We start from the raw sequence: 27598 nt of genomic DNA, 5'->3' as shown, positions 1-27598 counted from the left end.
AAAAAAAATCACATTCAGTGCAACAAATTAGTCAGTACACATCAGGATTACTGATTGTTTGTTTAATTTTTGAAGTTTACTGATGCAAAGCAACATGACTATCTGTGCCCAAGATTTCGGAGGAAGCTACACTTTCATCTGTTACAAACTTTTCAAAGAATTAACAGATTCAAGTAGGTCAAAAAATTATTTTTCCATTGGTCAGAAACATCAAGTGTTAGAAATATGTGTGACTAAGGAAGTGGCTTGAAACATGAATGGTAGGAGGGGTTACTCTTCTGGGTTGGCTAAACACATTAACATTTCATCAAATGAAAAAGGTGGGAAGTTCTTATTTTACATTTTAACTTGTCAATATCTCAAATTTGAGATTATACTTGGTTAGACACTACAGAAGTAAAATTGTGTACATCATGATTCAGATGACTGAAACTTAGATTTTTTTAATATTTCCTTTTGAATTAAGAAATTAAACATGTAAAATTAAATTATAAACTACAGTTTAATGTCAGGTTTAATGAAATACAATGATAATAAAGTTGTTTAATAAAATGTCCAATATAGTTCTGTAAAACATTGTAACATATGCACTTTTACTAACCTGTTGCAAAAGGGTCAACATAATTACATACAATAAAATAATTTAATTCTATATGTACTTCTTTAATGAAATTGTTGAAAACAGTATATTACTCAAATGATAGTCATATATATAAACAAGAACCTTGAAACAGTGTGGTGAATATTCTCCATAACACTTTCAGAATGACTACTTCTGAGATGGTCTACTGATGTAACACAATAAACAATTGTTTTTTTGTTTTGTTTTTTAATTCACTTCTGATTAAATATTTTTTTCTGGTGTTACCTGTGTTTCATTTTCTATTTCTAGGTGTTTGGAAACATCTTTACTGGGGGACTCACATTCAAATATAATCACTATACTTATAGGTTTTTCAGCAAATTACTTACGGCTCAGGTTCTGGAGCAGAATGAGATTCAGGATTTATGTGTGCTAGAGCTATAGATGGATGTCTTTCCAGGTTGCTAATTAGAATACGAATTTTAGATTCCACTAAACCATGCCTAGAAAAGTATCAGAAAAGTATTCTAAAATTAACAAAACCAAATTTTTCACAACAGAAACTAAAAGATGTTTAATGGCTAAAAAATCTTTACATATGCCATATACAACAAAAATATACAACTTCTGAGGGTTTTGAGTCCTTTTTTTCTTTAATTAATTAAAGTGTGTGAATAACAGTATGGCATTGCATCTACTTTATTATCTAATATTATAAAGCTGACCAATTATTTAATGATTTTACAAGTATATTACAGACTCTTGATGACGAGAAACCCATTTAAAATAAAAATATATCACAGAATGGCTGGTATAGGTATAAACACTTATTGTAAGGAGAGAACAACATTTTGATCTTCCTAGGTCATCTTCAGGTTAAGAAAGAGAGTGTGAATGTGACCGTTGATGGACACTTCTTAAGGACACAAGTATAAACGGGTATGGGATTGTAGGGAGCGATGCAGGTGGATAATAGGTTATTAATTAGTATAGGTATAAAGGCTTTCCTTTAAATTGGTTTAATTTTGGTTTTGGCACCAAATTTGTTTAAAAACCAGGTGCAAAACTAAAGTCTATACTATGTAAAAATTACACTGACAAACACACCACCAACATTATTTATAAAATACAATGTAACAACTGCCATGACTTCTATATTGGAGAAACAAGCAAAAAAATGGAAACTAGATTCAAAGAACAAAAACCTACCTTCACACGTTTTTGAACACTGCAAATCAAATAAACACAACATAACCATAGAAAACACCCATATATTAAGTAGGAAAACAAATATAAACAAATGCAAAATCAATGAAGCCCTACTTATAGAGCAACTAAAATCAAAATTAAATCAATATAAAGGAAAACCTTTATACCTATACTAATTAATAACCTAACATCCACCTGTAATGCCCCCTACAATCCCATACCCATTTATACTCTTGTTCCTAAGATGTATCCATCAACAGTCACATTCAAACTCTCTCTTTCTTAACCTGAAGATGACTTAGGAAGGTTAACACGTTGTTCTCTCCTTATCAATAAAAGTGTTAAAACCCATACCAGCCATTCTAAGATACATATATTATACACTGCTTTTTTTTCGCAAATGGTAAAACTGAAATCATCTGAGACATAGTGGTTAGCGTATTTTTACTATATACTGCACTTTTGCCCAATCAAGGCTCATCAGCACAGTTTGGGTTAGCAAACCAAAGAAAAACAGTTACACCTCTTGCAATAATTAATAATAAAATAAATGTTTTTTAGGTACTTTTTAATTCACAATGTAGTAACCTAAATTAGGTTAGGTGTGTAAATAATACCCCATGGCACAGTGTCTGATTTATAATTTAATATCATACAAAGGACAAGTTTTTTCTGATTCTATATCCACATTAAAATTTCTTTTTCACAACAAGTACATATAAAAACATCTGTGATATAAATCATATTTTCACATCATTATTACAAGAGGCCCTGCTGTATTTCTTTCATATGCTGACCCAAACCCTGTTGATGAGTCCTGAATAGACAAAAGTGCAATCCACTGCAGAGTAGAATCAATCAAGGAATGCACGAGGTCTCTATATTACAAATAATATTTTCAATTTCACCTTTGGTTAAAAAGAAAAAAAATGTAAAGTATATAAAGAATATACACAGCATTTACACTTTAGCCAATTAAAACATACTAAAACTTTCACGTGAATACCTTTAAGTTTTTATTACCACAGCATGTGACAATAACTTCAATGAATATAATTTGAAATAACTATTCAGCAGTGAACTAATTTAAATATTTGAAGTATTAGAACATGAAAATAACTGAACACGAACAGAAATTACACTTTATGGTACAACTAACTCATCACTTTATTAATGCTTGTTTTTACAGAAATGTACAAAATACATCAAGCAAGCAGTAACACTGCTTAGGTTGGAATGGATTGGATTGTTAATCAAAATGGTATTTTAAATATCTCCTCGAAAGATCATCAAAACTTAACAATACTATACAGTATTTCCTTTTATAACAATATTTATGTGATGAACAGGTCATACGTTCTGGGAATTTCTGTATATTTCAACAGCAAACAGTTTGAATTATTTGTCCTTTTCTCTTCTGTATTTGGTTTTATTGTGTGATAACTCAAAAACCAAAACAATGGTGTCAACCATTTTCACTGAGGTGACATAGTTTCAAATGGGTATCTACTTTTTATAAGTATTGTCAATAATAATATAATAATCAGTAGTAATTTAAAAAATTATACTTCTAGTGTAAATGATGTTATAATGAAGTGACATAGTTTCAAATGAAATATCAGCTTTACTAGTATTATTGTTGAATAGTAGCAAGTTAAAGAAAATCATAATTCTAGTGTGAACAACATTAACATTACTCCTCAAAGTTAGCTTTCTTAGCGAAATTTTGTGTTCCTTTAAGAAGCTTAATAATAAAAAAAGAATAACACAGTTGAAACTCCACTATAGGTAGAAGTTGGTTATAAATACAAACTCTATATATCCATTAAAACACTGCATTAAAAAAGGAATAACAAGAAAAGATTTTCAAAAAAAGAAGTAAATTTAGGAATGGCATTTCTATGATCCCTACATTGGAAAGAATCATTGTTTGGCTTGATGTTTTATGGTGCAAAGCAAGGCTATCTGTGCCAAACTTCCTGTAAAAAGTAAATTAAAAATATTAAAATTCATAAAAAAATTGAAGTAAAACAAGGCAAAGTTCAACTTTTGAATAAAAAACATAAATAGCATTAAATCTAATTTTTACATACAGTAATACAAGTTGTAAAGGACTTTCGGTAGGATATATAATTATCAAAACTGAAATTGGCCTTTCCAGTCCTGATTTTGAGTTATTTGACATTATGGCCATTTTCAGAAAGTAATAAAAGTTTAAAAGACATGTAGCAAAAGTTTAATAATAACTTGCCAGGATGACAAACAGGTAGTTCAAACAGCAGAGTTAGTCATCTGAAGTTGGCCTGATTTAAAGTTACTTGATGTTATGGCCATTTTCTAATTTAAAATCAAACTAGATGTACTTTGATTATTAAAAGGAAATCACATTTAAAAAGGTCTAATATATAAATTAAAAATCTTAAACAGCATTAAAAAGATTAATGACCTTTAAAAAACTAAAAACATTTCTGAGGTGGACAGTGTCATCATTGCCAATAACACTGTCTAACATTACAGATAAACCCTGGGACAAAACTTCTTTAAAATGGTGCCATTGTTGAGAGTCGTAACGATTGCAAGACAGTAAAATGTGGCTTATTGTGACCTGAGTGTTACACAGACAACACATTGATACATCAATCCCAGATAAAATAAAATAAAATGAGTTAAGAACTATGACCAATGTGTAGCCTAGTTAGAACAACTTCCTCTTTCCGATCCTTACAGAAGCAAACGGCCAAAGTCCAATTGAGGGTTTTATTTGAAAAAGCTTGTTTTCACGTTGCTCACTCCAAGACGACTGCCAACTGGCACAGAGCCGAGCCTTGAATACAGGACTGCAGTCCATGTATGCGACAGGCACAGTGGTGATAGTGTCAGAGCAAACAGCTTTAGCTGCAGTGTTGGCAAAACCGTTCCCACGAATACCAACATGGCTTAGTATCCAGAAAAATTGGATTGAAGTAGATGTTAAAGAAAAATGGGTCAGTTGGTTTGAATATCGGCAAGAACAGAGCGAGAAATAACGTGAAGTGATTTCAGGGCCAGTACAGAACAAAGTGAGTCAGTATATATAGTGCAATCTGAGTACTGCTTAGTTTCTATGTGATTCAGGGTAAGAGAAATGGCATACAGTTCAGCAGTGAACACAAAAGTTGTAGAGAGGATTCTGCGCACATCCACCGAACAACAAACCATGGCAGAGCCTGCAGAGTCACCTGAGCACAGGAAAGAATTAACAACCGAGTTCAATTTTTCTCTCTTAATATTCTACTATATTGTGTGTCTGTGCTATTTACTATGCAAGAATGATGCAGATGCTATTCCCACATTTACTTCCTTTTTCAAAATGTTTTTCTTCATGTATAACATTAAAAACAAATAGCATGAACTTGGCTCTTTATATAACAAAGTTCAAAGTAATTTTCAACATTGCATATTTCCTAGTTATGTGGATTTACATGTTTACCTGAGCTGATGAATACAATTGTGTGCTAGCTAATTACATTTAAATTTTTTTAACATTGACACTTATGACCAACCAAAATATAAAAATGCTAATAATTTCACTTCATTGTAAGAGTGAGTGAAAGACTGGAATCAATATAACAGAAAAACTTACCATTCTAGATGATGCTGTGGCTAGTAGAATGATAAAAATGCCTATATATAAAAACAAAGTGAAAACTTACCAGACACTGCCATAAAGATGATGATGTGGCTTTCAGAATGATAATTTGCTCATACATAAACAACTTATACAAAACAATTTAGGGTTAACTCTCTTCAACAATCAAGAGCAAGAAAAAAGAAAATCGGTTAAGTATTTTATTTCTTGTTTTTCAAGTTTATTCATTATGCATAATCAGAAAAATAACTAAAATGTAAAAATGTGTGTCAGTTTAGGTTAGTTAAAATTAAATTAGTTAAAAGAAGTAATAATAATAATATTAAAATAAGAAAAATGTTTAACAACTCAAACATGCAAGCAACTCGTACAAGCACGAGTAATGTAATTCGTTAGTGTAATGTGTGGTGCCTGCCCCCCTCATGATTTACAGCTTATAATTGTACAGATGGTAGTTAGACATGGTTCAAAGGGCAATAAAAGAATAAAATATAATTATAAGTAACTGTACACTCTTACAAACTTAGAGCATATTAGGATAAACAAATATAGATTCATGTTATAATTTGAAGTCATTCTACAAAGAAAAAATGGTAATTTAGATGTATTTTATTGGCTTTTTCTGTGTTTCCAAAGATGGTTAAATACTCACCCATTCACAAACAAATTTTTATTTTATTAATAGCACTTCACTAAAAATACTTTTTTGTATGTGAAAGACTTATAATATTAACTGAAATGCTGCAAAATGTTGTGAAAATATACACACTATATTGAAAGTTTGAATTATTAAATCTGAAAAGACTTTAAATGAGTATAAAGAAGTCACATGTTTGGTCAAGTCGACTGAGCCTGTAATAAGAGAGTTAATAAAACATGGAAAAACTTACCATTTAAGATGATCTTTAGATGATATAATGGCTCAGAGAGTGATAAAATACCTATCAATAAAAGACAGGTAAAACTTACCATTCTATGCAGTCTTTAGATGCTGCTGCTGCTTAAATAATGATATAATGCTATTAATAAAACACAGGAAAAGCTCATCATTTTAGTGATGGTCTTTAGATGATGCTGTAACTTGGAGAATGATCAATTTCCTATCAATTAATACACAGAAACTTACCATTCTAAATGATGATCTTTAGAAGATGCTGCAGCTTGAAGAACAATAAAATGTCTGTACATAAAAAACATTCAATCATTAAATTCATTTAAATAACTTTATAAACTGGATAGGAAAAAACACAAATAATTGGAAATAATTAAAAAAATCAGATCTTGAGTAACCAAGTATAACTTTATCAACACAGATTGTTTAATAAACTAAATGTCAAAGTGAAACTTTCTCTGAAAGCTGTAAGTAACAATGTACTGATATAAACAGCATTGCTGTTAATTTCAACATGGATATGACATTCAATAATGTTTCCAACATTATTTCCTATAGTCTTTGTTATTGTTTAGATGCAAAGGCCAATTTGACATCTCGCAGTCAACCAAGCACATTACTCTGATTCACACTTTGCATTCTAAATTGTAAAGTATGTAGCCTTTGGTTTTCACTTGTTGATTATAACAGTCTTACAATATAACTGCTTTTCAATTAATACTTACTTGTACTTAACAAAAAAATTTGATGGCTCAAACAGCTTTGACCAATCAGCTTTGCCAAGGATAATGTCATCTGTCAATGCCATACCTGCAAAAATGATTGAACACCAGTATTTGTAAAATGTATAGGTGTTAATATCCCAGATTTTTATGTTTGTGTTCATATTACTATGATACTGATAAATACATCCTGCAGTGTTTCACTGAAGTGAAATTAACTTTATAATAAGTGATTTTCACATATGCACATGTTAAGTATTTGCACTATAACTTTTGATAAAGCTTGTGCATCTTCAACAATATTCAGTACAATTTTAGTAAAGATAACAAGTATTTTATACACACAAAATCAGATTTTTACTGAAATATGTTTACTAAAGATTTCTTTGGGAAATTATTGAGCCTATTTTGTTACTAGTCCAAATGCAAAATGATTTCATGTTATGATGAAAAAACATTCTTTGTCCCAAAAAATCTCAAACATTATTTTGCATAATCTCTAAAACCTCCTAAAGACATTTCAAACATTTGTTTTCAGTAAGACTTCATATTTTATGTTATTTTCTGTACTCTAACTATGTGGAGTCTCTCACTTGACCAGGCTCATAACAATCATAAAAAATTACAAAATATATACAAATTGTTTTTTTCATACTAAAATGATAACATACTGTAATATAAAAATAAAAATAAATTCTTTAGTCTAAGTAGTTTAATTCTCATAACACTATATACATTAGGGTGCGTCAGCAGATAAAAATTAAAATGTCCCAATTTTTTTTAACATAGACAAAGTTTCATTTCAATCGCAAAGTATTTAGGGGTCGCGCATCCCTCGCAAAGTTCACTATTTTCCTTAAATTTACCCTACATTACATTGTTAATGGTAATTAAATTATTTAAAGAAATTATTTAATATTTATTGATTATACAATTAGCAAAAACATAAAAACTTGAAAGAAAAATTTATTTCATTGAAGTTTTATCTTGCTTGCCCCCTTCGCATTATGTTCGCCGATGTTCTTCTGCCACCTGAATCATATACTGAAATTGATCTTCGTTCTTGGTGCGGCCCTTTGAGGTAAACTGTTGAATTAAAGCTACTCCTCTTTCAGCTGCATCATTTGTCACAAAAAGTTTCTTTACTCTGTCCTTTCCTTGTTTGTACTCTTTGGAGGTGCTCCACTCTTTCGGTGGTAATGATAAAAAATGCACTACTAATATCCAGATGGTAGAAAATTTTCTTTGTTGCCGAGGTAAAAAAATCTGGAAGTTTACTGGAAACAGCATTGTTTGCAGCATCAACTGTTAAACGTGGAGTTGGCCTAGGAGATCCTTTCACGATATTCATATATATTTGAGACCATCTTGAGTTTGTCGCTATTCGTTACACCGTCATCAAAGAGCGCAAGCCCAACTGCAACCTCAGATAAATACCATAAATGCCGATTCATTGCCTTTGTACCAACTTCCTTAATCATATGATTTTCATGCAATGCAAGTTCCTTGAGTAGTGTAAGGGCCCTTCGAGCTGCCACGGAAGCATCCTTAGCTGTAAACCATGAGAACAAGTAATGTTTAGTTATAAAGACACAGAAATCGCCAAGTTTGCTGCAGAAATGTGCGTCAAATGAAACACAAAATGAAGCAGGCTGTGGTTGCAGTCAACCAAACTCCTCTTGGAACATCCAAATTTTTAGAGAATATATTGCTCGAGCCATCCATCGTGCACGACGTACAGCACCAGAAGTACGGAAATAAACTGAAGAACGTCCGTGTGGAAGAGATCCAAGAAAAATGACAGCTAATTCCAAGAGCTCTTTATAATCATCCCATGGTTGATGAGATTGAAGGAGATTCTGACAAAATTGAATAATATCATCCTTCCAAATCTGTATTCGGAGTGGCATTGCTTCTACTGCTGTTATGTACTTAGTTTTATTAATTTTAGGCCAACAATCTCTAAAGTTTAAAAACAAAGTAATATCTGGACTTTTTGATGTTTCTATCACGAGAGTAGAGAATACAGTGCTCAGAAGAATCTCCAAAATGTGATGTCTACAGACAAGGTGCAAGAGCTCACGTTCAAGTAACATTTCAATCCTCAGACAGATGCCAGATTTGGATCCTGTATTGGTCGCCATGGTGTCAAAGCAAAGCGATTTAATTCTGTCTTTTACATTCCATTCTACTAAAACTGATCCGATCTCAGAAGCTACTGAATTTGCATCCCCACTATCAATCTTGAGCACTGAAAGAATCTTCTCTACACCTTCACCTGAAACTAAAATTGCCAAACGTTCGATCTTCTCTCTGCCCTCAAGTCAGGCATCAGCTTCCCATCCCAATGTAATGTCAAAGGAACGTTTGGAGAAAAACTTTCCTTCAATTCAGCTGCTAGAAGAGTATGGTTAGTAATTCGTTTCCTCCTTATGGAACTTGGGCTAATGGCAAGATCCTCGATATTATGTCCAATATGAGCTGCAAAAGGAAGCAAAATTTGTGCGGCTTTTCGGTCACTGATCTGGGTTCTGTCTAAAGCCGAAGCTAGCCTTTCACTAATGCCAACTTTTCGTTTGGTTCGAAAAGCACGTTGTTATTTTGTGTGCAACCCCTAAATATTAATGTATTGGATTGATTTTTACGCTAGCATATTTTTTTCATTGAATGGAATCAAATTATAAGCGAGCGACTGAGTGTCACAACATTTTGTTTTTTGACACACCCTAATATACATACATATTTTTTAGTATATTAACCTTAAATAACTTGCACTGATGTGGTCCATGTGCACTCATGTTAAGTATACTATAATACAAAACATACCCTCAGTCTTCCCTGTCTTAGACATATTTTAGTGCACTAGTATTTTTTAATATATAGTCATATTTCAATTACTGTACATTATATATATGTATATAGATTACAATATGCAACAAAAATTTTACTTTTTCTTATTCCTGGACAGAAAGTGTTATTTCCCAATTGCTTATGCCTAAAGTAAATGGAAAAAGTAGGTAGGTAGGTATTTCACTTATATTGGCACAAAGCTACCAGGTTATCTGTGCCAAACAAGATGTACTACACTATAATGGTATATGGAAATTACGGTAAAAATACGTAAAATGTGTAAAATTAAGACCCGCCAAGAAGATTGAAGCATTAAGTTCATACTTGTTGTCAGTTACACAAAGTTGGCCTTTCCAGTCCTGGGTTCCGGTCAAAATAAAATTAAAATGTGTAAAAGAAATCATGCTTAAGCAGTATATAGTCCAATAAAAACCTTAAATTAAGTTAAAAAGACCAATGGCTCTTAAAAATGTAAAAACATGAGTGAGGCAGCCAGTATCACTTATGACACTGGCTAATGTCAAGGGCAAATCTACCTTAAAAAATATGTTTAAAATGGCGTTGTCCTTCTTAGTTCTAACGACAGCACGTTAATAAAATATGTACAATTGTGACCCGAATGCCACACAAACCACACATTGGTGCATCAGTACCAGATAAAAGGAAGTGGTGAGTTAAAATCCTATGACCAATGCATAACCTAGACAAAACAACTTCCTCCCTTCGATCTTTACAGAAACAAGACAGCCAAAGAGCTGAAAGCTTGATTTGAAAAAGCTTATTATTTTGTTGCTCACTCCAGGTCTACTGCCAAATGAAGTATAGTCAGGTTTTGATAACTAGACCATTGTCCATGTATGGAACAGGGACAGTGGTGATACAGCCAGAGCAGACGGACTTTACTGTTCTGTCAGCTAGCTCATTCCTACAAATGCCAACATGACCTGGTATCCAAAAAAACTGGACAGAGACAGATGATAGAGAGAGATGGGCCAGTTTGTTTCAGACACTGATAAGAATAGGATGGTAACCAACATAGAATGATGTCAGGGCCAATAGACAGCTGAGTGAATCAGTATAGATCATACAATTCATATATTGCATAGTTTCAATATGATCCAGGGCAAGAGAAATGGCATATAATTCAGCAGTGAACACAGAAACTATTGAGGGGATTCTATGTGCTACAACTGAACTGTAACAAACCATGACAGAGCTTACAGAGTCACCTGATTTTGAACCATCTGTATATATGGGAATGGATGGATTGTTTGAAAGATGTTCAGCAATCAGAGAGATATTTCCAATCAGGAGCACAGGCCATCATCCTCAGATGACTCAAAGATAGATCACAGTTGGGGTTAGTAATTAGCCATGGTGAAAGAGGCCAATCTGTTGATACTGCAATGCTATTCAAAGATGTATCCACATTTTACTGATTGTGCCTGGATACAAAGGCAAAAGGAACAATGGCAGATTTTCTATTATAAAAAAGTGTGGCCCACTGAGGATGGAAAACACAACCCCAAGTAGGATGTTGTGGTAAAAAGAGTGAAGTTTGGAAGCATACATGTGAAACAGTTGAAAACAGCAAATATACAGAGGAGGTTAATGGGACTCCACATACAAACTTTGGACTGGAGAAGCATGAAAGGCACCAGTGCAAAGCCAAAGCCTCTAATGGTGGATAGGATTCAACATTTTCAGTGCTGAAGTTCTGGCAGAACTATAAACCATAGATCCATCTTTGATAACTGACATAAGATATGAAAATCATCAAGGAAAGACCATTTGCAACTGTAGGGGGTAGCTGTTCACTGATGGCATTAATCTTCATGATGAAAAGTATGACTCTCAGAACACAGCCCCCAGGGACACCAAGTTCCTGTGAAAAAAAACAGGAAAGTGTTGAGCCCACATGGACCTGGAATCAGCAGTTCATTAAAAATGCTTAATGAAAAGTGACAATTTGCCATGCAATACACATGAGTGAAGGTCTCGCAAGATGCCATATCTCCATGTTGTATCATAAGCTTTCTCTAAATAAAAAAAATAGAAACAAGATGATTAATGCTCATTTTGTTTGGTTCCTTGAATCAAACAACCTTCTCTCACCCACTCAGTGTGGGCTCTGAAAACAACACTCCACGATAGACACACATAATTCACCTTGAAACATTCTATCTAAGGTCTTACTGAGACAACTGGTCATAGCAATGGGACAGTAATTCTAAGGAATCTTTGGATCCTTCACAGGTTTAAGAATAGAAAATACAACAGCTTGGCAGCACCAAGCATCAGGAAAGACATCTTCCTGCCATATTTGGTTAAAGACAGCCAGGAGAAAGATAACGTAGCACCTCATAATGTGTATCATCAGGTCCAACTGATGTATTGCCAGACCGATGAAGTGCAAGTTTGAGTTCCACTAGTGTAAGAGGGTGATTGTAGTTGTAGGGATGATCAGTCGAAAAGGAAAGAGGCAAATGTTCAACTTGTGTTTTAACAGCTAAGAAATAAGGGGATGTGTTTGGAGAGCTAGATACATGACAGTATTGGCAATGCTCTGAGCATCAGCAACTTCATGGCCATTGAATATTAAGATAGAAATGGGGGCAGAAGTATATCGTCCACTCACCTTTCCGGATCTTCTCACATATGACTTTTAAACTGGTGGTAGAAGAAATGCTGGAGGTGTATTTAATCCAAGATTCTTTCTGGGTTTAACACCTAACTTGCTGAGCTTGTGCACAGACTTGCTGAAATGCAATGTGGTTTCAAAACATGGGATTATTTACAAAATTTATCCCAAGCATGTTTCTGAGCTTTTTGTGTTATAGAACAAGCATAATTCCACCAAGGGTGGGGATGCCATGGGAAAGATGTCAAGGTTTTGGAGATACACTGAGCAGCTGCTTGGACTATATAGTTAGTTACTGCTGCTACACAATCATCTGTCGATGATTTTGTAAGATGGCAGGATCAAGTTCCAAGAGAGCAGTGAAAGAGGGCCAGTTGGCCTGGTCTAACTTTCACTGAGGCACATGGTTCAGATGGCACTGACCATGGCCAATCTCTCTTAATATGATAGGAAAACAATCACTACACCATGGATTGATGTCAACCTCCTAAGAAAAGCAAAGGGGAGCAGATAAAAAGATCTATAGCAGTAAATGACTGAGTGGGTGCATGAAAATAAGGGTAAAAGCCAGTATTGAAGAGAGACAGGTTGTGATTCAGGAGCATATGCTCTACAGCACAGCCCTCACATCAATACTAGGACCACCCCTGAGGGGATTATGCCCATTAAGATGGCAATTGCTCAATGAGGGCAGCAAGGTCTGATGGATAATAATTTTTTCCATGGGTAAGGTACAGAGAGCAAACAGTGATGGCACAACCCAAAGAGATATGGATGGCTACAGCCTCCAAGGGCGTATTCAATGACAAAGACCGGGTGGGCACATGATGATTAATCAGCAGTGCTACTCCCCCATGTCCTTGTTCTACACATGACCTGTCATTTCTGAATAAGGAGTATTGTCAAATTGTAACTGTATTAATAGGTTTTAAAAATGTTTCCTGTAAAAAAAAAAGACATTTGGGATGATAAAAGTCAATCAAATTCTTGATGTCATTCACATTTGATTGAAAACCTTGACAGTTCCATTGGATAAGCATGGCTATTTTTATTTATTTTAGAAAAGAATATGGCAAGGAGACCACGCTTTTCTCTTTACTGGATGTGGGTCAGTCACTTTCTAGTGATCCTGCTCTGGATTGAGTAGGCAGGTTGGTGTTTATAGATATATGTTCCAGTGATTGAGGATGTGAACAAATGGGATGTTTAATTTTTGGGGTGTCAAGAGAGGAAGACCCCATGGGCTTGAACAAGGTGAAGTTGGACAATGACTGGAAGATGTTTTAGGGACAGAGATAGAAGTAGGTACTGATTCCTTAGCTTTGTTGATTTTGGAGGGTACTAGATTAAGATGCTCTGTTAAAGATTCTGTAGGAGGCACAGAAAGGTCCCTCTGGACTCCTACTGTAGTAGTGGAATGAATTACAGCAACATAAGCCCCGAGATGGAATTGGGAATAGTAATTTCCGAGCCTATGGGTAAGAAATATTGTGAACTTTCATTGGATGTTGTACTTCTTTCTCTTCTACCCATTTAGGGCAAGAAGTAAAACAGGAAGTATATGGACCATTACAGTTAATGCAATGCAGTTCTAATTGGCATTCAAAAGCATCATGGTCTACCAGCACAATGGGCACATGTCAAGGATCCAGGGCAAGATGTTTTCGAATGACAAAATTGTTGACAATGAAAACATCTAACAGGGTTAGGAATATGCAATTCAGATATCCTGCCTTGATTGTAGTAGAAGGACATGATGTTGTAAATGTTAATATCAGAACATTTGTTGGCTCCATAATCCTGTCTCTATGAGTAAAAATTCGGTGCACAGCTGTAACACCTTGGCTAGTGAAACATGCGAGGATCTCCGACTCTGGAATGGTCTTTAAATCCATCTTAACTATAACTCCTTTGGAAGAATTCAAAGTAGGATGAGGAGTAGCCTCAATGAGTATATCCACAAGAGCCTTTGATTACAAGAGGAATTTGAAATGTTGTGATGAAGCTGTTTCCACTAAAATGTCCCCAGAATGCATTTTCTTTACCGATTTAGGAGAGCCAGCAAGCCCTTCTGAATGAAAAAAATTGAAACATTTGCCCTAAGGGTTTTTCAGTTAAAGAATATATGATTAGAAATTGCAGGACAGATTCAAGTTGTGAGTTTGACCATACAGAGTCATCAATGCATGGTCGTTTGCCAGTAGTTAAATGTTTCACTGTGCTGTCATGCTCCTTTATTTTTTATTTGAGAGGTATCCATAATGAAAAAGAGTATTTCACAGCTCGCTGACCCCACCCACCATGGAACCCTACAAGGGGACACACTACAGTGCCACAAAAGGTCACTGCAGCGATGCCAGGCTTTCATAAGCACTATACCCAGACACCAGTGTTAGACATAATATCCACTACACCCACTGAGGACATCCTACACTGGCACTCAGTTCACCCTGGCCCAAATGGACTAGCCGATTTATCTTGGGAGGGGCCACCAAAAGATTGCCTATTTATAGGAATTCAAGGCCAAAGTGGTGCATTGGAGTTGGACCCCTCAACCACCAGGATCCTCTCCTCCCCTTCACGGGTCACCACGCACAGCAAACACACAGGTGGATGTTTACATCCCATAGGAGGTAAACTGAAAGTATAGAACCTTCTCTGGGAGGTCCCCTCACCACATACAGAAATCCACATCAAGGGCTAAATGGAAAAAGACCCATTTTTCTCTTCAAACTTTGCTTTTGTGACCTGGGTAATGAAATTTTCAAATTGAGTGGCTAATAGAGAATTTTCTTGAACTTACAAGAATTTTCAAAAACCTTTTAGAATTTTCTAGAACTTTACATAGTAATATACACACACACACACACAGGGGCTCACCATTTCAGTTTAGTTCTAGCTGCCTAAGTCAGCACATACACCTATCTGATTTTATCAGAGATGGCATCAAAAAGTTGCAAGCATTCTCCAGATGCATTCTACTATGTATGTGGCCAATTTGTCAAGACAAGAGTGAAAATGCACTCTGTAACAGCATCTGCTAAAATGTGTGAAGCCTACAAGGCATATTTTGGCATGCCTGTTGGGGATCAAGACAAACCCTGGGCACCTCATTTTACCTGCTAGCACTGTAAAAGAACTCTAGAAGGTAAGACTGACAATTTTTGCTTGCTTGAATAGTAAGATTTTATATTATAAAAATTTTAGACCTTTTAATATTTAAATTTCCAATAGTATAGAAAAAATATCATAAAATATTTTGCATGAACCTCTTACACATTAGTTGTGGATGAAACAAGTTTATTCTTCATAATAACAATTTTAATTTGCTCTTTTGCACGATGGTACAGATGGGAAAAAGAGAGACATGAAATTTGTTATTCCAAGAATTTGGCATGAACCCACTGACCACTCAAGTAATTGCTACTTCTACGTGGTGGACACTCTCAAACGTCAGGCTGGCAAGAATACATCTGCTATTGTGTGTCCGCACCTTCCATCATCCATCGCCCTCGTACAACGCTACCTTGAGCTCCCTGTACCCACTCCGCCAGAGAGAAAGCAGCTACCCTCAGAAGAGGTGGCAGATGTTGAAGATCCAGATTACAATTTCAGAGGTGCAGCTGGTGAGAGAAACCCATACTACCCCAACTAAAGAGACCTCAATGACTTTATGTGAATGAAATGTGCAAATTTTCCCATTTTTACATAGAAAATAAGTTAGTTTCTAAATTTCATTATCCAGATCACAAAAGCATTGTTTGAAGGAAATAATGGCCATTTTCTATACTTTTACAACGTAAGCAATTAAGAAATAACATATACTATCCAGAAAAAAATTTGTTACATAGTGTATTACTATTTAGAAATGAATTATTAAAGTTTTCTTAAAATATAGAACAATAAATCAAGAAGTAAAGCAAACAATTAGCTTTTCTAACTATGATCTTTGAACTCAGTTGCTACTAGACATAGGATGCTGAGCCTTTTAAAATTTTGCATAGGAGGATATATCTCACAAAAAGTTTAAGGTTTTATGTATTAAATTAAATAGCCAAAAAAAACACAAATAACTACAATGATACTATAATTTATTAAGCTTACTAACTAAGATATATTTAGATTTTTAAAAATATGAAACTTTGAGCAGACTAAAGACACAATCTACCTCATTTGAATCTTGGATCAAAAAAACATGGTAGCTTTTTGACACATTAAAATGGCTGAGAAAACCACTCTGAGAACATTCTAAGCTGTTGACTGGTTATTCACATCTCACATATTGCAATAAGTGTATGTAAGGGACCATTTTCAAAAATGGAAAGAAGTGAATTGGGCAATTATGTCTGATTCAGTACATAAGTCATATCTCAGCAAAATGAAAGTTATTTTATATTCTAGCTTGTTAATCGTAGTAATTTGAGTTCCTAATTTGTACACAACTATAGACTTAGTATTTTGACATTACAAATTTAATTTTAAACAGTGCTGTATTCAACATACCACATGACTCACCAAAATCTATAATTGGGTGTGGTCTTTTAATATTTGCTCTTAAATAAAGAAATTTACTTAAATATAATATTAATGTTTGAATAATAATATACAATTTATTTTCTAATTTACTTATTTTAAATATAGTAATTCAATAAATTCTTGAATGCAAGTGAACAAACACAATGATATGGCCTTTGACGACAAGTGACCTGTTGTGAAAGGGTTAAACTAAATTGGAACAGAAGAGCTTAAACAAAAATCATATTTTCAACTTTACTGTATTGATAATTGGCTCAAAACTTAAGTGGTAAATATGATGCCATTCTAACAACCACTATAATATCACAACATTAATAAAGAGTAGCTCAATTTTTCTTTTTTTTCTCCTAGGTTAATTTCACAGAAAATTGATGTAATGCAAAAAAATTTCCATCCAAAAAAATTCTAAATATGTTTTCTACTTTAATAATTAAAACAAAGATGCTATTATTAATCCTTAACAGTAGCACTGAAAAATAAAATCTGAAGGTAATAACAGTATGCAGTGAATGTGAAAGTCATAAAACATGTACAAAATAATATTTAAGTGGCTAATGTCTTTCAGCAAAGAACTGTTTGTCGACAGGCTCTAATAAAAACTTGTGTCTAGAAAAATGAGGAATACCAGCTAAAGAAAAACATACAAAATGCAAAAAAAAAAGTCAGAATCCTATGTACTCAGAATAATTTATTATACCAAGCAAGTGCAAACTGTGTCTAAAACAATTATTCTTTCACTTATGTTTAAATATCCACAATGTAATGATATAGTACCAGTTGTATAAGTTTGGTAGAAATCCATCCTATCTTAAAATACCCTCTCTCCACAACATCACTACTGACGAATGAACAGGACAAACCAACATTCCTCACTCTACATTAAAGTGGGTTATAATAATAATACAATTACACTTGATCATTTCTGTCACAATAGTTGGAAGAATAAGACCATGATGTACTGCACTGAATATTAGTTTTGAAATTGTTTTACAAAAATGAAAATGTAACCTTGATGACCAATAACCCAACAATAATGTGCAAAGTTCAGCATGCAAGTAACAATGAAGTAGAAAAAGGGTTTATACAGATACCCTTGGAACTCTAACTAAAGTAACTAAGAAAAGCTTGAAATTCAAAAGTAAATATTATTTAAAATGTCCTTGTTTAATAATTTTTTATAACCTTTTTACATCCTTGTGACATAACTCTGATAATACTTGGTTCAAAAATTGAACTAATGGATAATATTTTTTTAATTTGACAAAAAATATCCGAAAAGTATGAAGCTTCAGAAGAATAAAATATTTAATTTTGCTTTTTTTCTACTATATCCATAAAAATTTCATTATGTATTGTAGTTATTCGCACTCAGACACTGAGTTCAAATGCCAGGTGACTTTTATATTAAGTACAAAAATACTTTTATTTTTACATTACAGTTTTCATAGTTCACTTGTATAATATTTAGAACCTCCTAAATGAGCATCAGAAGTTTCTTTGAATAAAATTTTTATATTTTATTTATTTCTTCTACCATATCACTAACTATAGCTATTAAGGTATAGTACAATGAAATATTTAAAATTAAAATATGGAAATGTGTACACATTTAAAAATTTCAATTTTTTGTTGAAAAATGTTAAATAGCTTCTTTGGATTATATGCATAATTTAAAGTTTTTACTTTTTCATTTGTGGTTTACCTTAAATATTTTATATATATTCTTTTCCAGTCCTTTACCATTTATTATTCATCTTGACACACATGAGTGAATGCCTATGTGCAACATAATGGTATCATAAGCTGGTATTTATTTGTGTTTGCTATTTCATAAGCCTCGTGGACCATGAAAAAGCTTGGGTTATATTACAAAAAATATTAAACTTTTTAAATATGAATTTTTAAAGATAAATAATATATAAATAAAATGTACAAGTAAAACTATGATGCAATTTAAATGTTTGTCTAACTCCTTAGTATCAATGTGAGGAAAAAAAATGAAGTGCTAGCAAGTACAAACCTCCAACAATGCTAAAGAATGAACTTTTTTTTAGCAAAGAACATGCACCAGTTTTAAAGCCATCATTGAGAGACAGTAGTTTAAAATTGGCTCTTTTTATTTGTTATAAACATATTTCAATCAAGCAGATGCAACCTAGAATTCTCATTTCTACTATACAGGATAAGCATGGATACTGTTTGCAAGTGACAATACTTTTTTGTTTTCTGAACTGACCCAAATGAATTTGAAACAAGTGGAGAGTGAATAGCCTTATATGTGTAGTCTCATGTTTAGACACATGTGCATTGCAGATTGAACATTATTCAAGTTATAGAAACAATAGTTAAGATTTCTGAATGCTCATGCATCACATGACAGCAAAACTGAAGTTTTAAGCATTTTTAAAAGTTTACACTTAATTATAAAGAGCATAAAAACTAATTTCATAATAAATACATTGACAGTAAGGTGGTTTATTTAACTCTGAACATTTGAGTTATTCAGTAAAACCTTGTGGTGTGCAGAACAGCATATAAAATAGTATACAATAGTCAAAAGGCTAAAATAAACATTTAAATTAAAGTTTAAAATTTCTTCAAAATGTTGGCAATTAAAAATTACTGTACAATAATACTTCATGTCAATTTATAATTATTTACATCTGTATAGGAAAACTATATGTTCATAACTTTATTAATATAATGAAAATATCTGAAAGCTAACATTTACACACCTTGCTTAAACTCTTCCTGCATCACTGCCCTTGTTGACATGGAAACATTAAAAGTAGAATTCTGCTGTGGATATGCTGGGGTGATGATAGGCATTAAGTGAAAACGATCAGCTACATTAATCTGCAAGGTAATAAAATCACCTGAACTATCAAAAACAAATCGATGGATGAAGCACAAGAGAAACTGGTTACAAACATTCATACAAATAAAATATTTAGCCTTTCTCATTCATATATTGGTGATAAACTATGATAAAACCATATAATACCTTTCTCACCACATACAGGCAATAACCTATGATCAAGATACAGAGCTTTTCCTTACCCATATACTGGTGCTCATCTACAATCAGATAGTAGTAGTCATCTACAAACAAAATATAAAGCTTTCTTCGTCTACATTCATGTGGCAAACTATAGCAAAATATTAAGCCTTTCTTTCCAATTTACAGGCAGTAATTTAGGAACAAAATATAAAACTTCTCATTCGCATACAAATGATAACTACAATCAAAATTAACATTTTCTCATTAATATAGAAATGATAAACTATGATCACCATATAAACTTTTCACATAAACTCTTATTTCATTATATTTTTGTAGTGTGCATGCCTTTTGAAAGTTGGAAAAGCATGATTATAATTAATTCACTTGTTAATACAAATTATTATTATGCCTATTATATATTTAACACTCCATCTCATATCTAGTTCCTTGAGGAGTATCAAAAATTAAATTAGTGTATAATAACAGTATTCTAACCACACTATGTTTACTATATCCACTGCCAATGATGTTAGCTCAATCCAAGGTTCATGCAATAAAAACACTAGTGGTTGGAATACTTTCTATATAAGCCATTTATAAAAAGAACAACAATTATTACAATATTAATGCCTTTTATAAACTGGTGAATATTATTATTATTATTATTATTATATATTTTTCTAATTATTGAAAATCACTAAAACACTACATATACTATAATGCAATGTTTAGGGTAAAAAAGGGACCCACTGATTCATCTCAGCTGTCCCATCTTCAAACTAAACTAAAAGGATTAACTCTCTCAGTCAAACTGACCAACCATGTAATCACTTTGTTACATTTTTGACAGACTTTCACCAACTATGAGATATCATTTACAACTAAAAAACCAGATTTTTAGCAGAGGGTTTTTACTAGAGATTTGTTGATGAATATGTCTTATTTTTGAGAAGTATGGGTGCAAAGTGATTTTTATGTTAGGCTTAAAAACACTTTCATTCTTCTCAAAAATTTCATTTGTGTAATCTCTAAAACCTCCTAAATACATTTCAGGGATTTTTTAATCAGTAAAACTTTATTTTCTCTACTCTAACTCTATACAAAGTGTTTCAATTTGACCCACCTCATATCCACAAAAAAAGAAATTTAAATTACACTTTGTTTTCTAAAAATTATAGCAAGAAACTGCATTTGTTATCCTAAATAACTTTAAACTCACAACAGCACATGTCTATTTATACTTATATTTAAGTGTTTCAATGTCCTTTGAAACCTGATTAATTTTAACACCATTATAAGTTGTACATCAATAGTGGGACATGCATGCACAAAAAACTTATTTTATTGTTATTTATTTTATCTTATCTAACCATAACCAGGCATGCCAATGACATTTATGAAAAAAAGAGGAAAAGTCGCACCTGACTAAGGGGGTTCGGGGGCATGCCCCTCCTGGGAAATTTTTAAAAAATGGATGCTATTTGGTGTGATTTGGTGCAATCTGGGACATATTTTTTATGTTTTTTGACATTGCAATGTTGGAAAAGTACACAATATATATCATATAAAATAACAAAAGGAAATTAAAAGACTAAATCAAACTAATAAAAACTATAACTTTCATTTACAGTTTTTAGCAGATTGATTTATTCTTTTAATTTGCATTCATTTTTTAGAAGATATATCAAAATATCTAAAATTAACAAATAAAATAAAAATTAAATAAATGAAATTTAAGATTGTTTATTTGCTATTTATTCAGTTTAATTTTTTTTCTGAATCAAAATATATTAGTAATATGAGTTAATAAAGCCAAAATAACTCAGTAAATATTTCAAATACAAATCATTTCATTATTATCCTTTTTGTCATCAATAACATCATCATCATCAACTACTGGTATGCTGCCAATTAAATGTTTTACAGTCATTGCCAATAACTACTTCTCTGCTGCATATATTCCATACAATTTTCAAATCACATAAAATTACTCTTTTGACTAATCATGACTACCTACAGTTCAAATTGTTCATCTATGCAATCTTGTCATTATACTACTGGTACCTCAATGTCAGTGAATTTTCCATTCTTTCACAAATTGACAATACAAACTAAAACAGCATATGAAGGAAAGCTATGACATTGCTTAAAAATTCAACTACTGATATGGTTCAATATTAAACTACTGATATCAGTGATATGCCTCAGAAATTAAATTTTGTACAGTCACTGACATCAACAACTACTGCTCTGCTGCATGTATTCCATTAAAATTTCAAATTACTTAAAATTACTCTACATGACTACCTACAGTAAAACTTGTTCATCTATACAATCTTGTCAGTAAATTACTGGTACCTCAATATCAGTATATTTTTCATTCTTTCACAATACAAACTGAAACAGCAAATCAAGGAAAGCTTTGACATTGCTTCAAAATAAAATTAATGATATGCTTTAAAATAAACCACTGGCACTGTATGCTGCAGGTAATAATAAAATGTTTTTCAGTCACTGATATCAACTTCTGCTTTGCTGCATAAATTACAGTCAAATTTCAAATCACTTAATTTCCTTCAATCAATCTTGACTACTTTCCTCTTTTTCGAGACAAGGGTTTCCAATGCTCTCTTCCGAGCTTTCTTTCTCTCCTTCTCTGAATGGGCAGCTCTCTGTGCCTCTGCAGCTTTCTGGACTTTTTCTTTAGCCAAGGTGGCTGGGCTAGATTTCACAGAACCATAGGCCTCAAGCCTTTCTGCCCTTTTCTTCTGATTCTCCCTCAGCTTTGAGGTATACTTTGAAGCTGCTGATCTAATGTCTTTACACATTCTCTTGTCTACAGGATCAAAATGAACATCTTTCCTTTTAAACATTTCAATCGCTGTTGTTTCTTTGGAGCGTAGAGAATATTTTATCGTCTGGTATGCACACGATACCAGACCACGAGACCTGCCTCCAAGATGGCGGTCAGATTTTTTTTTTCTACAATAAACATTGAAAAAATACGATTTCTCCTCAAAAACCACCTACCTGGCCCCCAAATCGCTCATATTTTCTCCTCGAATTTACACGAATCTCGTGGGTGATTGTTGGCTGTTTGAAAACTGCAGAAACCCGCGTTTCAGCAGAAAAATGGCACGCATGCATAACTGACCTACTTCTTACTTTTCATTTTAGTTACTTTTACAATATACATAAAGAATACACATAAAAAACAAGAAAAAATTGCTTACCTGAGGCTTTTTTTTTGCTGTTGACTGTCAATAACACTTAAACCCATTTTTTTATACTAATAACACTAATACACTAAATTTCTGTTTAGTTAAATGATGCACAAAATAACTTAAAATAACAATATGCAAAAAGCAGACAGTTTCCCATAACTATCACAATTTTTCTGGTTCTCTAATTATGTAACAAGAGCAGTTTATAAATTCATTAAAGCTAGCTGATGTGTTTCCTGTGGGGACAAAGCTTGTACTAAAAGAGGAACTGACAATTCTCTGTACAGAAAACAATGTAAATTATTACACCATTTAATAGATGAAAACCTCAGCTTTCTATTATTTATAAATAATACAGAATTTCATACAAGAGAGAATTATTGACAAATTCTGAAAGTAAGGATATAATGGCTGGGATGGCCAAATATGCCTGATTTTCTATTTGATGGCTCTGTAACCAAACACAATTGAAGGCTGTGGAAAGTATGTTTTGCCTGAGTTATTGTAACATTATAAGTAACTTACATTAAATTTCATACTTATTGGAAAGGCACTGAATAAATTGGAGAACAGGAGGATATCTAGAGAAAAAATGCCACATTCTGGAATTTCAGGATTTTTTAAAATTTACATTATGTGATTAAGAAGTTACAACTTAGATACTAATCAAATATGGATTATTAGCTACCATTTTGGTATAACATGAAGAAAACATTGCAACATGCACAGTAAAAAATGCCCTTGAAGAGAGTGTTTAAAAATCTTAAAGCAAATCCTTATCATTCTTAGAGTTATCAAGCTTTCTCTTAAACACATGCAAATTTACTGCTTCCACAACAACTGAAAGCAACCCATTCCAGAGACCAACTACCCTTTTAGACAAATAAAACTGTTTTAGCTGAAGAAGACTCCTACCTTGCCATAATTTGTACTTGTGTCCCCCAATCTTACTCTTATCACAGTTAACTATGAAAATTGACGTATCAACACTACCAATTACCTTAAACACTTTCATCATATTACTCTTCTTTTTTCAAGAGGTAACAATTTCAAAGGAATCACATGATAAACCTTCCATCCCAAACACCATTTTAGTAACCTTCCTCCAAATCCTTTCCAACAATTCAATGTCCTTCCTAACATAAGAAGCACAAGACTGAACACAATATTCCAAATGTTGCCTAATCAATGACCTACACAAATTTAATTATAACACCCTTTAAACTTATAGTCAATGCTCCAGAAGATGCAACCTAAAATCCTATTTACCTAAACATTATCAACAGCATACTGCTTGAATGGCTTTAGAGACTAATCAACTATTTTACCAAGATATCTTTCTTTCATGATACAGTTATGGCTATTCCCATCAATATTATATTTATAATTCAATTTACAATAACCACATTAATTACCTTGCGTTTATTATAATTAAAACCCACTTGTTATTTATATGCTCAACTCACTAAATACTTAATCTTTTTTAAAACAAGCAGCATCCTCTTCACAGCTATCAAAACTCAAAACCCTGAATATCATCTATAATTTTAAGTAATTCATTGACTCTTCCTTCATCTGCATCATTGACATAAATAAAAAAAACAAAGGTCCTAAAATTGAGCCCTAAGATACCCTACATGTGACATTAATTCAATTCAACTGAAGTCCATTTATAACAACCCTTTGTTTTCTTCCATCCAATTTAGCTAACTTATCCTTCACCCTTAGATATGTTTTTGCAAGCCTTTTAAATGTTTTCTGAAAATCCATATACATCAAATCTACATTTTTACCTTCACCTAAACAAGCAGGAAACTTTTCAAAGATTATCAAAAGATTTGAAAGGCAAGATGTTTCTGTAGTGAAGCCATATTGACTATCCTATAAAATTTTAAACTTCATTAAATGAATTTGCAAAACATCTTATCAGACTTTACAAAACTTTTCCCACAACTGATGTAAGACTAATTAGGCTGATAATTACTGGACAATTTTTATTACCCCCTTTAAAAAGAGGAATGACATCAGCTAACTTCCAATTAGCACCTGCTCACTATTCAAGTGCTTACAACAAATAGTTGCAAGTGGCTCACATATCTAGTCATTTACCTCCTTTAAATCCCTTGGAGAAATCAGGAGCTTTATAATTTTTTGAACTTCTCAAGTTTTTCTTAACAGTATAGAATTAATGGAATTATATTACCAGACCCTGCTTGCATCTAACAACTGTTTGAGATGAGGAATAACACCTAAAGCTTCTTTATGTAACAATTTTCTGTTTTTTGATTTTATATAATCTTTTAAATCTCCTGTCATACCAGTCAATTACTTAAATTTGTTGTGCATTTCTTTAATTTTATCCCTTATACCCTTTTTGAGCCAATCTGGTCTTTTACTTGCAGCTACCCTATTCCTTCTATATAGAATATGTTTATCTTGAATATTTAAAACTTTATTCTTAAAACACTTTCCACATATGATCAGTGTCTCCAAATAATTCAGCTGCCCAATTCACAATAGATAATTCTTATTACATCTCTTCAAAATTTGCTTATTTTTTAAATTTGTAATCAAAATATTATTTCTAGTCTTCATATGCAGCAAAACATCAAATCTAATAAAGCAATGATCACTTGCACCCTCTCAACAATTTCTACATTACAAGTTAACAATAAATCTAACAGCATTGTTTCTAGTCGGTTCCTTGAACAATTGGTGATAAATCAGTGATGTCGAGAAAACCAACTTGTAGATGGGTATTTTGCCACCAATTATATATGCAAAAACGGCTCGTTTGGGTTGAGAAAATATTTCACGCAGAATAGCGAACAACGTTTCGACCTTCTTCGGTCATCGTCAGGTTCACAAAAAAACGTCGAAACGTTGTTCGCTATTCTGCGTGAAATATTTTCTCAACCCAAACGAGCCGTTTTTGCATATATAATTGGTGGCAAAATACCCATCTTGTACAATTCCTGAAAACCTTTCTCCCTCTTGTGTTTCACAATATATATACCTGAAATTAAAATTAACAATAATTATGACATCATTAAAACTGAAATATCAATCTCACTGTAAAGTTTCTCACTTCATCATCATCTGACAGTTTGTAACAAATTCCGACTAACAGTCCTTTTTTTTTATACCTTTTAATAGAAATCCAAATGAATTTTTTTCTTAACAAACACGGAATTAATGCAATCATGTTGTCAGATCCTGCCTCCATCTAACAACTGTTTGAGAAGAGGAATAATGCCTAAAGCTTCACAATTAAAAAGGGCAGAAATTAACAAAAATTAATATTCCAGCAATTTCACAATTATCACATAGAAGCTTTCCTTTATCATACCTCAATGGTCCTACCCCCCATCCTAACATTTTGTTTACCCTTAATGTACTTAAAGAAATTCTTACTGTAAATTTTTACATATTTAGCCAATCTTTTTTTCATACATTCTTCTTGATGTCCTAATATTCTGTTTGACCAACTTTCTTGATTTTCTATTGTCTATTAAATATCCTGTCATACTTACATTTCTTAAATTTGTTGTGCTTTTCTTAGCTCTTTTGCTAAAGCTTTTAATACACATATCTTCACAAAATTTTGTACATCTTCGTAAAAATTACAAGCATTTTGTAAATAAAAAAATCAGATTTTTTAATGAAATATTTTTACTAAAGATTTTTTTGTAAAAATAGTCTGTGTTTCACAGGTCTAAGTGCAAAGTGATTTTATGTTATGATTAAAAAGAAACTATTCTTCATCTAAAAAATCTCAAATATTATCTGCATAATCATTAAAACATCCTAAATACATTTCAAACATTTGTTCTCAGTAAGATTTTATATTTTATGTTATTTTCTATACTCTACGTGTGGTCTGTCACTTGACCAACCTCATGACCATCAAAATAAAAAAGGAAATAAATATAAATTATGCTTTTTTCATGCTAAAATGACTACATATTATAACATGAAAATACAAATGTTTAACCTAAGTAACTTAAATATCATAATGCCTTATATTTACATATATGTATTTATTACTTTTTATTATACTGACCTTCCAGTTATGCCTAGCTAATATTAGATAACTTGCTTTGATGTGCACTCATGTTATGTATCAAGTAATATGAAACTGATCTTTAGTCTTCTCTGTTTTGAATGTTTTTCAATGGTCACATATCTTGTAATATACAGTTGCATTTCAATTATTATACATTATACACATGTATATTAATCATTATTACAATAAACCAAGAAGTAAAGCAAACAATTATCTTTTCTTGCCAGAACTTTTGAACTTGGT

The 27598-nt window shown here is 32.5% G+C and overlaps 1 protein-coding gene across 3 annotated transcripts in view; it reads right to left on the bottom strand.

The window, feature by feature from the left end:
• Positions 1 to 27598, bottom strand: part of LOC143230672 (poly(A) polymerase type 3-like) — an 82549-nt gene that overhangs the window by 22664 nt on the left and 32287 nt on the right. For all 3 annotated transcript variants that reach the window (XR_013016589.1, XR_013016588.1, XM_076464609.1), the window contains exons 11-14: positions 19797 to 19917; positions 7038 to 7122; positions 6547 to 6600; positions 973 to 1086 (exon numbers count right to left, since the gene is read on the bottom strand). Coding sequence is in view for 1 of the 3 variants with exons in the window: in XM_076464609.1 (XP_076320724.1) it covers positions 973 to 1086; positions 6547 to 6600; positions 7038 to 7122; positions 19797 to 19917 (374 nt within the window). In the remaining 2 variants the exon portion in view is untranslated. The remainder of the gene's footprint in view (positions 1 to 972; positions 1087 to 6546; positions 6601 to 7037; positions 7123 to 19796; positions 19918 to 27598) is intronic.

The sequence above is a fragment of the Tachypleus tridentatus genome, chromosome 10 (assembly GCF_004210375.1).
Source record: "Tachypleus tridentatus isolate NWPU-2018 chromosome 10, ASM421037v1, whole genome shotgun sequence".
Taxonomy (NCBI): Eukaryota; Metazoa; Arthropoda; class Merostomata; order Xiphosura; family Limulidae; genus Tachypleus; species Tachypleus tridentatus.
Note: the sequence above shows the minus strand (reverse complement) of the source record. Positions and strands in the feature narration are given on the sequence as shown.